The sequence below is a fragment of the Drosophila miranda genome, chromosome XR, assembly GCF_003369915.1.
Source record: "Drosophila miranda strain MSH22 chromosome XR, D.miranda_PacBio2.1, whole genome shotgun sequence".
Taxonomy (NCBI): domain Eukaryota; kingdom Metazoa; phylum Arthropoda; class Insecta; order Diptera; family Drosophilidae; genus Drosophila; species Drosophila miranda.
This window is the reverse complement of record NC_046674.1, coordinates 14,850,127-14,867,108: the sequence shown is the minus strand read 5'-3', so window position 1 is coordinate 14,867,108 and position 16,982 is coordinate 14,850,127. Positions and strand designations below refer to the sequence as shown.

At 47.3% G+C, this 16,982-nt stretch overlaps 2 protein-coding genes across 2 annotated transcripts; both read right to left on the bottom strand.

The window, feature by feature from the left end:
* Positions 1 to 1,083: 1,083 nt before the first annotated feature.
* Positions 1,084 to 2,453, bottom strand: LOC108152207. Its single transcript, XM_017281366.2, is given in 2 exon segments — positions 1,084 to 1,588; positions 1,590 to 2,453. Coding segments are annotated over 2 exon segments (288 nt in total). The 5' UTR covers positions 1,665 to 2,453; the 3' UTR covers positions 1,084 to 1,375.
* Positions 2,454 to 3,187: 734 nt separating this feature from the next.
* LOC108152204 (eukaryotic translation initiation factor 4H) lies at positions 3,188 to 4,281 on the bottom strand. Its single transcript, XM_017281362.2, has one exon. The coding sequence runs from the start codon at positions 4,197 to 4,199 to the stop codon at positions 3,369 to 3,371; it is 831 nt and encodes a 276-aa protein (XP_017136851.1). The 5' UTR covers positions 4,200 to 4,281; the 3' UTR covers positions 3,188 to 3,368.
* Between the last annotated feature and the right edge of the window lie 12,701 nt (positions 4,282 to 16,982).

Genomic DNA, 16,982 nt, shown 5'->3' with positions numbered 1-16,982 from the left:
CGATCTTCTTCGATTTGGCTTCTCTTTGAAGGCCCAGGAATATCTTCATCAAGGGAACTTCCTCTGGGTTTCCCTAAGGAACTATACATATAAGAAAAATAATTTATTCGGAAATATATATATATATTCGATCGCATTTCTTCGAATTTTTTTGCTGTTGAAATTCGTAATACCCTCGGCAAGGGTATGTGGCCAAACGGGAATCGTGTATATTGTATATTTTATGGGTGTTGGCCAGCCACAGGAACCGGCCAGGATGTGGGGTTAGACGAGGTGAGCTTGGGCTGAGCGCCGGAAACGGGAGCAACATGTGCAACATGTCGAACGGAAGTGTCGGCCATATTCCATACACACACACACACACACACACACATAGAGAGTTACGCAGATACCACTACTACTACTACCTAAATAGGCCCACGTCGCACACACACAAATTATGAGACCCGGGCCAAGTAGATTTTTATGTAATGTCGGTCGGTTATTGCTTTCATTTCATACATTTATTTCATTTCATTTACCCAAACCCCCAGCCCCAGCCCCAGCCCCAGCCCAAACCCAAGCCCAAGCCCGCCCAACAGACAAATTTCATATTTCTGTTTTCTCCATTCTGGTAAGGGTATACCCTGCCATCCTGAAGGATGCCATCGAATTGCTCATGGCTCAAGGACCATATATCGATTAAAAATCAGTAAACATTTTATAATAATAAAAAATAAATAAATAATGTACATTAATGTGCAAATATTTGATTTAAATACTTTTCATGGCTAAAATAAATATATTTCGTGTTTAAATGAAATAGTTTCACATTTAGATTATATATATTTCCTACAAATTTAATAAATAAATTTTATTTTAATTACATTTAATTTATTTGCATTAAATATGGATTGTATTAAAAAAGGAGTTATTAGGGAATTATTTAATTTAAATTAATTTAAAAAAATATATATGGTTTTATTTTTTTTTTTAATAGATTTTGAACTCTGCCAAAAATATACAAATCAAGTATTATTAATACTATAAATAATTAATTATAAATTTAATTTCAAAAATGGCTGTATTAATTTGTACTAGATATTTAATTGCACAAAAAATAAACAAATCAATTTTGAGTTCAAATTTCCCTTAAAAACTCTTAAGGACACAATTTTCTTCAAGCAGAACTATTTATCCCCCATTTATCCCCACAGATAGAACATTCCTTAGTCGTATATGGACGTGGGATGTCTCGCCTATTAATGTTGGTGGTTTTTTCTTTTTTCGTGCACTTTATGTCCTGTCAGCGGAGTCAGTCGACCAGCCAGTGTCAGTCAGTGCCGGCCCTGGGCCGTCGTCTGCCAGTGACAGGCGGCCAGTCCAGAGCTATGCGTCAGTGGATCACGTTGCTGCTCCACGTGATGATGACAGCCATGCCAAGCCAAGCCAGGCATCGAATGGCCATCCCCATTCCCATTCCCGTTCCCAAACTGTGTGGCTCCTGCGTGTAATTGCCGTTGTAATGTCGCTCAACGCGAATATAATTGCTAAAATGTTGCATAAACCGACAGACGTGCCAATGGCCAAACGGTCGTATACGAACACGACCCATCCGCCGTGTCATAGTCCGAGTTTGGGTCCGGGTCCGGGTACGGGTCGCGGCGGCAACGACACTTTTCCATTTGAATTTAATTTTAATTTACGCCCAACGGCCTTTCCCGCTGCCCAATGCCATTTGCCGGAAATTGGCAACGGGCTCTGCTCTGGCCAGAGAACATTCCGCATTCCGAACGTGGTTCTGTCCAGGGCATTGGTCCTTGGGCTTGCGATTCGAGCCTGCAGATGCGCGATGGATGGCCCTGCTGCGACCCTGCGAACAAAATTCTAGAGGGCTGCCTGTCCGCGCCGTTGAGTTAATGAGAGGAGACAGGAGACACAGGAGAGACAGGAGAGAGTCGGGGAACAGCCGACAGACATTTTATGTGCAACCAGGCAAAATGCTTTGAGGGGAGGGAGAGAGCAGGAGGGAGTCTAATTGAAGCGGCCCCAAGCAATTAGTCGATAAATTGAGGCAACAAAAATGTCCGAGCGAGAGCGGGAGCGAATTATATACATTTCAGACACGTCCCGTAGACGTATGTTATGTACAAAGAAATATACAAGTTGGGAAATGCCATGAATAATCAATCTGTAGAGGGGAATGCAACTCCTTTCCCACCATCGAAGAAATGGCAATGAAAAGTCGAGCTCAACGACCAAATGGAATACTTTTCTTGGCCAAACGAAAGCCGAACTAATGAAAAACATTTCCCAAATTAATTATCAAACGAATAGCTCCGAATTTTCCATCACAAATTGAAACGATAGAATCGATCGGCTTAATCATCCGCCAGAGTGTCTGGCTATCTGGCTGTCTGGCTGTCTGGGCGTATGAGTTATTTTCCGCTGGCCTGGCCAAGATCGTGCTGCCATTAATCGCCCAGAGAATTAACACAGAAATATACATAAATAAAACAAAGGTAATGCATGGTGGTATGGGGGGTGGGGGGGGTTCATGGGATGACGTTAAACGCAGAACTGGAAACGCCGACGATTTGATGAAAATTATTTTCCAAATTTGGCAAAACTATTAACCACGCTACGTTAATTTCATTAGCAAGTCTAAGTCTGTCTTTCTTGTTTCGTTGACCGTGTTTCTCGTATACACCCAAGCCATTAAACGCGCTAATTAGTTGGTCAATTAGCGTATGCTTACCGTCGTATTGTTTTTGGCTCTTTGTTTTCTCTCTCTGGGGCCCCCCACCGCCCCCTCGGGCCTCCTGCCGACAGCCGACAGCCGACGTCAGTCGGTTCGATCGCCCAACTGTCGCCACATTAATAAATCAGTTTAAATTAATTCAGTTGACAGCTTTTAGTCAATATTGTTGATAAATTATTATATTTTGGTTGTAGTTTTGTTGGTTTCTACGCAGCTGTTGCCGAGCGGGGCCCCAGAGACTGGTCCGCCTTTAAGGATGGGCCCGTGAAAATGTAGGAATGATGGGGTTTTCCAGCCCATTGAAGACTGTCACAATTTGTTTGGTTAACTCTCAAGGGGGGATCGGTTTCAGCCACGTTGTGGCCGAGCTCTCTGTTCGATCTGCTGGCCTGCCAGAAAGCCAATATCCCTTTGTAGGAAGGAAACTTTCATGGCCCAAAACTAAAGACCTACAGAGATGGTGGTGCCACGGATTCTTGTAGTTAAGTGCCATGCCAAATGTCTTGTTTATTTGTGAATATACGATCGGAAATCACTCTTTGATTGCCCGTAAGTGTCATTTTTGTATGCCACCTGCCCTCAGTGTGTGTGTGTGTGTGTGTGTGTGTGTGTGAGAAATGTTTACTGTTTACAACTCCTCGCTCTTCTGCACCTCGGACCAGAACTGGGGCCAGGAAATTTTCCGAGGAACCTCGCCCCCCTCGTCGTCCCCCTGCGAGCTCTGGGCCCTCTCCGTCTGGGCATTCTCGAACTCCGACAACTTTCGGAGGCGAACCTCCATGCGGCGCTCCAGCTCCTCGATGCTGCTCGGCGTGCGGCTGATGGGCAGAGACGCCTCCGAGGAGGCCTCGCGCTCCTGGCCGCTCCTGACACTGACCGCATAGTCCGAGGAGCTCTCGTCGGCGTCGCTGCCCGAATGGAGGCTCCAGGTGCCATCGAGGCCACTGACCACTTGGCGATTGCAGCGCACATCGCCAGCAGCACCCGGATCCTGGCACACACTGATGCTCAGGCGGCGACCGCGACACAGCAATTGGTCCTTCTTGAGCAGCTCCATCAGGTCGTGGCGCGTCGCCAGCTCCACATGCGCCTTCCTCTGCTGGCCCCCGCCCTTGCCCAGCCGCAACAGGCTGATGGAGCGAATCGAGTGCTGGACAAACAGCACGAGCAGCTCCCGCACGCTGGTCTCCATCGGCAGATTGCCGACCAGGGCCACAAACGGCGGCTGGTCGGGTGCCTCCACCGAACGGGCAACGAGCGACTTCTGTGGCGCCTTGGATGTGGTCTTCATCTTGCGGGTTGGACGTTTCGCATCGTCGGCGTCGGCGTCCGTGTCACCGATCCTCAGCCTCGTGACACTAATCATGTCCTCCAGACTGCGCTCCGTTTCGCTGCCAGTGCTGGAGACGGGGCCGCGACGGGGCTGCTTCGATTTTTTACGATTCTGAGTCTTGAACATGGTTTTGCTGTTGGGGAATATATACTGAATGTATGCTTTGAAGTGTTTCCCAGGGTTGGCAGATCTCTGACATACACAAACGTACACAGAAACCTACTCGAATCAGCAGCCACTTGGCAGTACTCTCAGACGAATATTGCCAAGCAGCCTCATTGCCCAACACACGCTGCCTCCTCTGGGGTCCGTTCGCGCAGCACCTGCCTCAGATAGATATCGACCAAGCAAATGCCAAGGTTCATGGATGGATCGAACGACAGCTCTTGGAGCTTGGGGGCCAGAGCTAGAGCGGGAGCTGGGTGCTGCTGCTGGGGCTGGAAAATATCAAAGGTTCAGCAAACAAATGGCATGGCATGGCACGGATTGTGTCTGTTTGCCGATTGCCGATTGCCGTGGGTCCACGGCGGTGGGGAAGGGGGGATGGGGGGGGGAGTTCCACATTAGGCAATCGACCGCGCGGCGGCCAGTGCGGCGGCTACACCCATATTCCGTGGAAAAATTGGGTGCGTTGGCCAAACACACATAGCGTAGGATAGGAGGAGGGGTAGCGGGTGGCTGCCAAAGCCAAAAGCTGATAAAAATCATAAGCCGACGACGAGAGCTGCCCGAGCTGCAGTTGGAGCTGCGGGCCAGGCCGGGCCGGGCCGGGCCTCATAGAGTACGTGTCTGGGAGCAGGCATTAGGAGCAGAGAGACAGACAGGCTGAAATATTAGGCCAATTATATTTCAAAAATTTACATGTTCCCTGCCTGGCTGCCTGGCTGCCCTGACGATGTTGATGATGGCTGAGAGCCCCAGTCCCTGCCCCAGCCCCAGCTCCAGCTCCAGCTCCGGCCAGAACCGCAGCAGAACCCTCAGTGGATTGCACACACCTTGGCAGCGGCGTCAAGTGCCCTCCGCCTCCACTCGTGCGGAGATCTTGATGCTGTTGGTGCTCCGGTGCTCCGGTGGGTCTCGCCCTGGAACGTGCATAGGCATAAGCGATATGAGGAGCCCTGCCTCCGTCTGTCTCTTCGGGCCTCTTCTGGCCGTGTTCCTATTGCCGGCCCTCAGATACGTATCTGTATCTGTGCAGTGTAGTGCCTTGAGCCACACGAAAATTTCCTTTTCTTTTTGGTTAATTTTCGTTGGAAAACTCTCTGAATGAAAGCGGGCAGAGAGAGGTGTGTGTGTGTGTGTGTGTGTGTGTGCAGCGAACATAATTAATTTCGAGGATTAAGCATCAGATTTTGGCGATAGCGACGTGTCCCACAATTCTCGTATCGAGGGACCAGGAGGGGAACACGTACGTTCCGACGGTATCTGGGACCCCATCTCGATGTCTCGTCCCGCTTGGGTAGCCTGCCTCGCCCCGGGGGCGTACGTTTCCATTTTTCCCTCGTATTCTCTTTGTGGGTCAATGGAGGCAGGCCCAGCCATCGAGATTCATAATTGGATACCCAGGCATGGCTATGGCATGGCTATGGCCATAGCCAGGCATTAGGTGTGAACAACTTCAATCGGACTTGCATACAAATTGCAGAACGTAGATTGCCCGAGGCTCCAGTACGCCCCATTTGAAATGGGCATCAACGGGCATGCAGAGCGCTGCAGACTTGTCCATAAGGACGGAATCTTTCGGAATCGACAGAGGTTTCATTTCATGGGAAAGAGTCTGGTAATCCACCGATCAGCTGTTCGACCAGTGCTGCCCATTTGGGCGTTCCAGTGCTGCCCACCGGCTCTGGATTTAGCCCTCCGATTTCTGTATTGTTTACCCACCAATCAGAATTATTAAGGCAACACAAACCCCCCGTAATTATAATACCAAATCAGGCACTTCTTTCGCCTGTAATTCGGGACAAGCCTCGACAACTCCAAGCCCGAATGCAAAGCACACACATACTCCCAGGCTGTTCCACATGAGATCCCCAATAATTTGTCGGCAATTGACAGGGCGGCTGGTAGGCTGGTGGGCTGGTAGGCTGGTAGGGGGCGGGGCGGTTACAAACTGAAAACCGTCATCAGGTAAATGCAATTAGTCCCGGGAGGGCTTGATTGATGTATTTCGAATGAGCTGCGCCAGGAAAACTAATTAGCTTTAAATTATGTAGGCAGCCCAGCCCCACAACTGGAGCCCACCACGCCCCACAAAAATATTTGTCAATCAAGCAATTTCCAGCCAAGCACTTGCATTGCTCAAGTGCCTTATTAATTAATCAATTTGCCTGGTATAGAACAATTAACATTAGCATTTCTTAAGTGGAACCGACTGCTGGAGCAGGCTAATCGGGGGGGCACAAGGGGGTAAGGATCAGCGGATAATTAACAGATGAAACACGCAGGGAAAAATGGGACACTAAAAAGACGAAAACACATTCATATTTCAAATAAATATTCGGATTTTGGGAACAAAATACAAATAAATAAATAATTTTTAATTTACAATTTTTTAAATTTTAAAATCACCCGAATAAAATACTTTTATTTATTAAAATAAAGTTAATCCTTCCAATTAAAATAAAAAAATAAAAAAAATTATGATTTATATATTTTAAATCCTGTATCCTTTATATATATTTTTAAATCCTAATTAAAATAAAAAAACACATAAAATAGGGTTTCCTTGTCTTAGAAATTTCTTTTGGTTTTTGGGAAAAAAAAATTTAAATTCTAGAAAAAATTCAAAATATATTTTATTCAATTTAAGGGAAATATATTGTTTCTGAGTTGGAAAATATATAATTTAAATATGAAAAATATTTTTTGTATATAAATATACTTAAATAAATCATTACATATTAATTTAAATTTAATTTAAAATTAAATCGTTGGATATTTAAGACAAAATATAAGTGAAAACAATTCTATCTTTTTCTTATGCATCGAATATTACTTTTGTTCTCTGGGTGCTCTTCTCAATCGGTTCTACCAGAGCACCAGCCAAGGGATAGAGGACTTTTCTTTCAGGAGCCATCTTAAGGACTACCCCTCAGATTTGACAAATGCCCGGCCCGTAGAGCATGCCTGATATGATGACATTTATCAATCCGAGTACTTTCACTCGCATTTCGGGGGGGAGTAGAGCTGAAGCTGATCCGATGGGATGGTGGGATGGTAAGGGCACCGGGCAATAAAATGACTTTTCGCCACGGTTATCAATAACCAGGCATCGATATTTTATGAAAATTGATACGCCACACACACACACACACACAGGGCACACACAGGGCACACCCCCGCGGTGGTAAAAGGGAAAATAAAAATAAATAATAATATCCATTATTACAGTTTATCCCATCCCAAATAGTTTCGGCTGCTCCTGGCCGAGTCCTTCGACGTCGAGTCGATGCCACTCATAAGCGAACTAATCCGTCAAAATTTATTGCCACCGAGATCCAGGGTATCGGGATGGGATGGGATGCGATGGGATGGGATGGTGGGCTGCCAATTGATAACGTGCGTGTGAAATTTATCAAATAAATTGAGGCCATAAATGTCAAAGATGCCCATGATTCATAGACACCGCCACAGCCACAGCCACAGACAGGGGATACGTATACGCGGTGGCGGATGAGGGGGGCGCGGTCTCCTTATTAGCCAGCTTCCGCCTGGCAAGACAGTCAAGGAGTGCCGTCCCAGAATTGGATTATCTGACAAATTTGAGTGATTTTTTTGTGTGTGGTTTCACTGGCTGTGGCTGTGTCTGTGGGCTCTCTGTCGTTGTGTTCCATTTATTAAAAAGCCATCAAAAAATTAAGCCACAAATTACGATTTGCATTCAGCATTTGGCGAAATCTCTCTGCCATTATCATTCCCCATTCCCCATTGCCCCATTCTCACTCCCACGATTACGCGTAATCAGAAAGCGTAGAGAGCCCCCGCTTCTGGCTCTGTCTCTGTCTCTGGGTCCGGGTCTGGGTCTGGGTCTGGGCCTGGGTCTGGGGTTCGGGGTCTCCAGTTCCAGTTCAGTTCAGTTCAGCGTGGCCATCATTATTCAGAATTTAGTTTACTCTTTTTCCTGCTCTGCTGGAAGAGGTGAACGCTTTTTCACGCTATTATTAAATTTGGTTATTTCGCTTGATTTTTTTTTTTGCGCTGACGAGGGCCGGGGCGAGGGCGTGCTCGTTTAATGACAATGCAGGGCTGGCACGCCCAGACGGAATGGACCCAACGGAGAAAAGCCACCACACTGAGCGAAACTGAGCGAATGGCTTCGCTTTCAGATTCGATTCCGCTTAAGGACGTATTAATGCCTGGTCAACACGAGGCACAAACAATCGCCACATCGTCTGCGGGTTGGGGAGGGGGATACGGGGTACGGGTTACGGGTTACACAGGCAATCGTCGGCAAAACTAAAAACCATTTCGTTTCAAAAACTTTGACATAATAAATAGCCCGGCAACGGCATTGCGACGGGGACAGACCAGGACGGACAGGGACGGACCGAGGACCAAGGACTGAGGACTGAGGACTCTTAATAAAAGTCAATTGGCAATCCCACGCCCCCCGCCACACCCTCGGGTTGGGTCCTCTCCTCCTATGCGGGGCATTTGAAATTTTAATAAAAAGTCCTTTTATCGCACTTAGAAGGCCATTTAGTAAGCTAAATTATACCCGGGTATTATCTGGGCAAACGGAGGATGGAAGACCGTACACCGTAGACCGGAGTCCCCGCTCCCCACTCACCAGTCCTTTGTGTCGTTCCCGAAAAATCTCAATCCCAATCCCAATACCAGACCAAAACCCAAAATCGTAGTCAAATTGGCCATGTTAAACCGCAGAGCATTTTGGCTCCTGCTTGTTGTTGTTGTTGTTGTTGCTGACCCGACTTATCTCTCAGAGCGGAGTGGAGCAGTGCGGCACCGGCAACGTAAACTTGCCACAAATTGGCCAACGATGCTGCTGCCTCGTTGCTGCCCCTGATGATGTTGTAGTTGCTGCATAAGTCCAATTTATTTTTTTGTTGATTTTTTTTACTTCAAAGCGAAAACAAAAAGCCAGCAAAACCAAATCGAATTAAGCTAAAATCTACATAAGCTTTTTCTCTCTGTGTGTGCAAGTGGCTGGGCGGCTGCACCGTGCCACCAAATGCCAGATGCCGAGGTGGCAAATGTTGGGGGCATCCCATCCGATTCGATCCGATCCATATTGTGGGTATCATATATGCTTTTAAATTTAGTTTTTATTTAATATTAGAACTTGGGATTGTTGGAATTTTATTTTAAAAAAATAATAATAATAATTTCTATTTTTTATTAATTGAAGCAACTATTTCTCTTGTTGTTCAAATAAAATAATAAATAATGATAATACAAATTAATTTTTATGGTATATTTGCACTGACCTTTTTTTCATAAATATTTGATTTATTTATTTATTTTCTTGCTCTATCCAATATTCGATCCTATATTTGAATATATAGTTTACGTTCGAACAGAATAAGACTGAGATCTCTGAGGAAATACTCGACTACTCGGAGGTATCCCGATTGCCAATGAAAATTGTATTATAATTCTTTCCCAACAGCAGAATTCAAGGTCTCCCATGGTCCAGGATGCAACAGGAGTTCTTTCTTTCTTTGGTAAATTTTCTAAAGGTCTGAACCATGAACACCGCTGTATGTTTTGATATCGATTGGCCCCTTACATTTATAAAAAATTAAAATGTAAAAACCTGCAAGATTTTCCATCGGTTTTGTGCCATGTTTGGTGCCACTGTGCTCTGAGCTTCCTGATTGTGCCTCTGCCTCCTCTCCGGTACCCATTTTCTGGGGCATGAATTACATTTCTCTTTGCATTCGCTTTGTTGTTGCTGTGCTGCTGCTGGTTTCCATTTTTATTTCGGTTTTTCCTCGTTTTTTTTGTTTTTGTTTTTTTTTCTAAATGCTAATTTATGGGCATGTGTTGCCATTTGGTTGCCGTTGGGTAATTTTAGTGGCCACCGAAACACACACACAACATACAGGAGAGGGGAGGGGTGGGGTGGGAGAGGGAATCGGGATCCCCGCCGAAACAGAATTCGAAACAGGAAATGCAGCAAGCGAAATAAAAAGTGAAGTAAATTGCATATTTATGAATCTGTCAATTGTTAATACTTTTATGCATTCGGCAGTCGGCATTCGGTTCGGCATTTGCCTTCCACAGAACTTCCCAAGTTGTTGCACACACGACCCGCCCCTTTGGCCGCCCCTCAACATATGATTCCATTACCATTTCTGCACTTCTGCATTTCGCCATTCGTTCTGCCTCTCGACTGGCATTCTTGCATGAACTGCACTGTGCCCGGTGCCCGGTGCCTGGTGCCTGGTGCCTGGTTCTGCGGTTCTCTGCCTGACTGACGGAATGACCCCTGTCCAGCCCTACACTCCGACTCCCACCCTCTGGACAGACCCGCAGACAGACAAAACAAACGCATTATAACGAAATGTTGGCAAAAACACAGCAGAAACAGCTACAGCTACCAGATAGCCAGATAGCCAGATAGCCAGAATGTGGGCCAGAATCGACCGAGTGATACCCACTATTTGGGGTGTCATCGAGGGTTGGAGACCATTGCGGTGGGTCCAGTTCGGGCTCAGTTCGAGCATACCCATGTACCCCCTACCCTGCCCAACAAGCAGAGGAAAACTTACACCTATTTCCTGTAGAGGTCCGTTCGTGCCTACACTGTGAGAATGGGAGAGGGGGAGAGAGATAGAGAGAGAGAGAGGGAGCCTAAAGGTGTTGGACACTTCCCTTGTCTGTTCGCAAAGATTTCACAGAATTTGTGCTACAACTGGGCATCTGACATGACACGTTCAGACATGTCCGCACCTGTTTAGCCGTGCTTAATCCAAGAACTGGGCTGAAGTTTTCGTTCAGTGCACGCAATAAACTTAAATCAATAAACAAAACAAAACAAAAGTAAAGAACTTCCACTGTATATACCCCCCCCCCCCCCCCCCCCCCCCCCTCCCACCACCACCGACCCCGACCCGACTAGTCGGTTAGGTTCTGTTTCCCATTTCAGGTGAAGGAAGGCATTAAATAAGTCGAAAGGTATAAACACAAACGGCCAAACAAATAGGGCCTGAACGGTGGATGGACAGGGGCAGTGGGGGACAGGGGGACAGGGGGACTGGGGGACAGGGGGACTGGTGGCCGGGTAAATGGTAAATGGTTTGGCATTGCTAAGGGAAATGACAGAGACAGAGGCAACAAAAACAGTCGAAATTCCTTCACAGAACATTTATTTTCGGTTGCTTTTCGTTACACACATTGATTTCTGAGGCGGTGCTCCAAAGAGGGGTGGGGGTGGGGGGGCACGGACCATGCAATAAACTTCAAAAGGTAAATTGCTGAGCATATTTTGTATCTCTTAGATACCGCAGCAGCAACTGGCACCCGAAACTGCAGTGCAAGCAACCAGAAACGCACCAGAGAGCCAGATAGCCAGAGATACAGAGAGCCAGAGATACAGAGAGCCAGAGATACAGAGACGACCCAGAGACAAAAACCAGCCACCGTCCGTTCAGCGAACAACAGAATCAGCCAAGAAAGGAAAAACCCCCATATGAAGATGCCAGTTTCTCTCCTTAGTTTTTATATTTATGCACGGTTGTTTTTTTTCTTCTTTTTTTTTCTTTTTTTTTTCTTTGGATGTCAAAGCCACGGACCGGGACTTGGCAATCGGCAGCCCGAAACAGCTGCTGGACGTGGGTAAATATTGTTTCTCTGTTTTCTCTCCCCCACCAGCCTGGGAATCAGAATTGGATAGGTGATATATGTAGGCAATCCAATAAGATATCAGAGTTATGGAAAGGCTTGCTGTTTTGCTTCTTAGAGCCTTTTGGCATCCATCGATATGTGCTACAACAGATTTGTGCCAGGCCAACCTTGACAACACACAAGAACCTGCCGACTGTCCCTGCTGAACCGATCAAGATATGGCACTAGCCAAGTCCAGTCTCTAGTTTTTGTCGGATGCAAAATTACTAGAAAAGATAAAGGTCTTTAGGAACAAATTCCATTCGAATTACGAGTGCGCGGGGGTACTGGGACTCTGTACCTCTCTTGGGATAACCTTCATCTCTAAACGCGGTCCCGCTGTCTGTTCGTCAATGCCTTGGGCAGCTGAGTCGGTCCCAGAATCCAACAACAATATACACAGTCTTTGGCGAGGCGCCCTAGACGGTCCCAAGAAAGCAAAAACAAAACCCCAGAAGGTCATTAAAAAAGGAAGCAGATCAATGGGAGTCCTATAGGAATGCACTTCAAATAAGGCAAGATATAGGGGAAAGAAATGTAGCCTTAAACAGTTCTAACCTCTCTACGAAGACCCGCTATACAGAGTCGCAGCTTTTCTTATGAAACAGTCCGTATATTAAACTAAAATGACATGAACACACATGATTATTCACTTCATATCCGTAACCAACACCTGGAATGATCATTTTGCGGTAGTTACAGTTACTGCCACTGCCACTGCCCTGGCGAGTGCCCCATTCCTCGTTTACATTGTAACTGTTGGATGTTTCGGTGCAGTTGGATCTTATCTTATCCTGCTTAAGCAAAGAAAGCCAGAAACGTGTCCTTCTCCGGCTGCTACTGTTCCGCTCGTTGACCACCCATAGGTGGGAATCCGCAATGCGGCACCGACGCGGACGCAGACGCAGACGCGGACGCGCTGACGGATAAACTTGGTCGTCGAGCTGGCAGCGGCAGGAGGAAGACAATCTACGACAGCAATTCATTGTGGATACTCATTAGCAGCAGGTAAACACATTTCTGGAACATTGCTTTTAATTAGTAAAACAGACGCCCGGTGTCACGGGTTCAACAAAGTAAACTAAACGGAAGGGCCACCCGGCCGCCCGGCCGCCCGGCAGCCCGACAACCCGGCCACCAGGCCACCACGACTATGGTCGTCCGTCCGCCTCTGGCCAGTCACCCTGTGCCTTTTTAATTGCAGGAACGTCAAAACATTTACCAAATTAACGCAATCCAAGCCCCCGACTAAATTGTTCAAGTCGAAAAAGCAACCAAAAAAAAAACCCAATGGAGAAAGGGAGCCACAGAACAGAACAGAACAGAGAACAGAGCACAGAGAGAAAGCGGAAGAAAGACGCGAAAAAAAGGCTCCCCCACCGAAAAAAATTAATGCTAAATGTCCGTCAATAGATTGCAGGCACTGTCCGGGGGTGTGTGCTGACCACGAAAGAACCGAAAGGAACGGAACGGAACGGAGAACGGAGAACAGAGAACAGAGGTTCAGAGGTTTTATCAGATAAACCTGCTCTAATTTGTGTACACTTTAGTCCACTGAACGGGGACGAATGGTATGGTAACTGGAAGCGATAGTTCCTCCGTTCCTCCGTTCTCCCTGCTCCCTGGTCAGGAATGCAGCAGGGGCGAGGCGAGTGGAGTGGAGTGGACGGGCGATGGGAGATGGGCCCCAGCTGGATGGGAATGGGAATGGAATACCAAATCACCCTAGTCAAGGAAATGTATTTGGTTCGTTTTTTTTCTTTCTTTCTTTCTGTTTTCATTTAATTTCACTTTGAGTCGCAAATCGTTTTTCTTTTTTCGTCAGATATACATACACTTTGGTCAGGGACGGTATATGGCATAGATGATAACTTTACGGATATCTTTGGGGTAAAAGATCTGTCTATATAGTTCTCATAGGTAAATTCTTGCTTTAGATGATATTTCCTGCCTATACTCTCTCGAGCGGAACACCAAATAGAGAGTGAGCGAGAAGAAAAAACCGAAATTTTCGGATTTTCGTTCAAGCTGAGCCGCCGTTCTTGCAGGGCTCTATTGGGAGTAAATTCTTTGGTAGTTCCCACAGTCTCGGTTCCATTTTAGATCCTGGGCAGAGCTGGAAAGGGTATTCAATCTTCTTCGACACTATACCTCCTCGCTGTCCCCTTTGCCTTCTATTTGGATTTGACACTCAGCTGTGACTGTGTGTGTGCGCTTTTCTTCTTTTTCCGTTGGGTGTCTCTTTTTGTGTGTGTTTTTTTTTTTTCTTTTGGCCAAGTAAAGTGTAATATATTTTTTCGGTGCTTTGCAGCGGACAGATACATTTAAAGTCATTCAGTGCAGATACGACGAGTATGCCAGGCCACAGGGTGCTCTGGACGGTGAGGGGTGACGGGGCCAAAGACAGCAACAGCAACAGCAACGAATTAACTACAAACGACTACACATTAATGCCAACTTAACAACAGAAGCCGTCCAAGCGACGGCCCGAAACGTCCGAGAGAAGGTAAAGGGAAAGGTAAAGGGAAAGGGAAAGGCTGGACAGGGCCGATGGACAGCATAAAATACCAGAAGCTAACGACGACGACGACGACGACGACGACGACGATGAACGGATATACGTACGACTGAAGCTGTGGCGGGAGGGGGCGGGGACTTGCAGCGGAGAGTGACAAACGGTGTGGTGGGGGGGAGGAGGGGCGAGGTGGGCACACAAGATACAGATACAAGATACGACCCTGGATATGGTCACGGGCATGGCTAAAATACAATATATTATGCGTGCGTTGGCTCTTTTCAGTTTTTCTTTTACGTTTTTTTCGTTTTTTTCGTTTTTCTGCCTTTTTGTCTTTGTTCCTTTTGGCCTTTTTCGACTTGGCAACACACCTTGGCGGCCCGAACCCCCGAACCCGCGAACCCCTGGGCCAGGCATTCTTCAAAAATTAACATACCACGAAAAACACCCAAGACAAAAGAAGTGTTTTTCCAGGTTGCCGTATGGCTGGATGGATGGATGGTTGGATGGATGGATGCCAGGCGGATGCATGCCCCCATGGAGAACACGTTGGGCCGGGGAATCCGATGACCATGGCAACAGAGCTCTACCATGAAATACGAAATACAGACGCAGACCTCAGACCTCAGAGGTTTCCCTCAGACTAGATCCCTAACTCGATCTGAACAGTCCGGAATGATCTCTGTTCGATCCCAGTTAATCCTCTTGATTGCAGCCCAATCAGCGTTCTAGTCTCCTCTTACATTTCGGGGCTTGTTCTGATTTCCCAATTAAAGTTATGGCTCTGATAGAGAGAGAGGGAGAGAGGGAGGGGACACATCCACTCATCCACGCTAGAAATAACAACATCAAGAGCTCCTCGAACAACTGCTTCTGCTCCTGGGTCGTGGTCCTTGGTTCAATTATAGGAAATTGCACAAATCCTTCAAAGTTTTGCCTACCACCGCCACACTGACAAAAGTTCAACGACAAATCTGCTCGACTCAACTCGAGGGGGAGCTGGTCCGCTACCGTCGTCTTATTAGCGCTCTCTCAACTTGCTCTGACACTAATCCCCTCCTAGATGCAACTTCCCTGCACTTCAGCCCCAGCCCCAACCTCAGCCTCAGCCTCGGCCTCGGCTTCAGCTTCAAGTTGGCTGCACATAAGCCGGAGACGGAGACGAAGCCGGAGACGGGATAAAGCCAGCCCCGGATTCACCAAAAAAAAGAAGAATGAAACAACAAATAAATAAAAGCAACAAATGTGTGTGGTGGGGGAGAGGTGGGATGGGGGCACACAGAGTCGATTCCGATTGCGCTGCCGCAGCAATCCTGTTTTCCATGGAACAGATTAAATTCCAAACTGTTTTGCTCCTGCCTCCTCCGGGTCCCTGGTTCGTCCTGTATCTGGGACTCTGGAACTCTGGAACTCTGGGACTCTGAAACTCTGGGGCTCTGGCCCCTGGCTAATTCCCGCATGCAATGAAAACAATTTCCACTCTACGCTTATTTTATTTTGTGTTCCTGAGGCTCCGCGGAAGCGCGTTGATTTTATCAAGCTTATTATATGGGTCGTGGTTGCGGTCGCATTTGCTGTCACAGTTTTTGGGGTGCAACCCTTTCGAGTTCTTAAGCCGCGCGCTGCAACAATCACAAAGGAAGGGACACGGCACCGGGACAACCGCAGTCCAGTGGAAAGCCACACATCACAGATCGGGGCTCAGCTGCTGCCTGCCATCCATCCTTTTGCCCGCATCCGATGGTCCTGCCTGGTGCCCTGCCCCAAAGTGCAATGCAGCGCGAAATTCCACTCATTTTTTAACAAGTTCTCAACGCTTTTGTTGCACAACAATGCGAAGGTTGCAGGGGACCGCGCTGTCGCACTTCATATCATAAACTTAAGTACGAGGCAGCAACCGGGCCAGCGAGTAGACAGAAGACAGTAGAGTGCTACCAGCTCCTTCCCATTTCATGCGTACTCTTCTGGAAGGTAACCCAAGAGCCAGCATAGTTTCGCCTCTGCTTGCCCCCGATGATGACATTGACAGTCATCAGCCCCGGTCCCGCCCGAATCAGCTGTTGCTACTGTGCTGGACTCGGTCTCCGTCTCCGTCTCCGTCTCGGTTTCGGTCTCCTCAAAGAGCTGCCTACAATACCTATGTATGCGGCGGTGTATGGACTTATACCTACGGGTACTTAGAATGTTTTGGCACAATTAAAGCTGCTGGTCGCTTGTTTCACTCAGCTGACGTTGTCGGGTGTCGTCAGTGTCGATGTCATCGTCGCACAATGGGCACAAAGCCGGCAGCACTGGAGCTGGCGAAGAATTGGGGCTCTCCTCCGCCAGAGGGTGCACACTGCACGATGAAGAGTGCGTGAGAGAGAGAGAGAGGGCCACTGCCAATTGATTTGTTTATTCTGGCTAAAATAATAATCAGATCCAATACAGATTCGGCTATCTGGTAGATATGCTCGTCTCCTTTGTGGGGACTTGATTCAGCGTTTCTCCAGATATCTCTAGCTCTCATATATGGCACTTTGAGTACAAGGCGTACAGAGTGT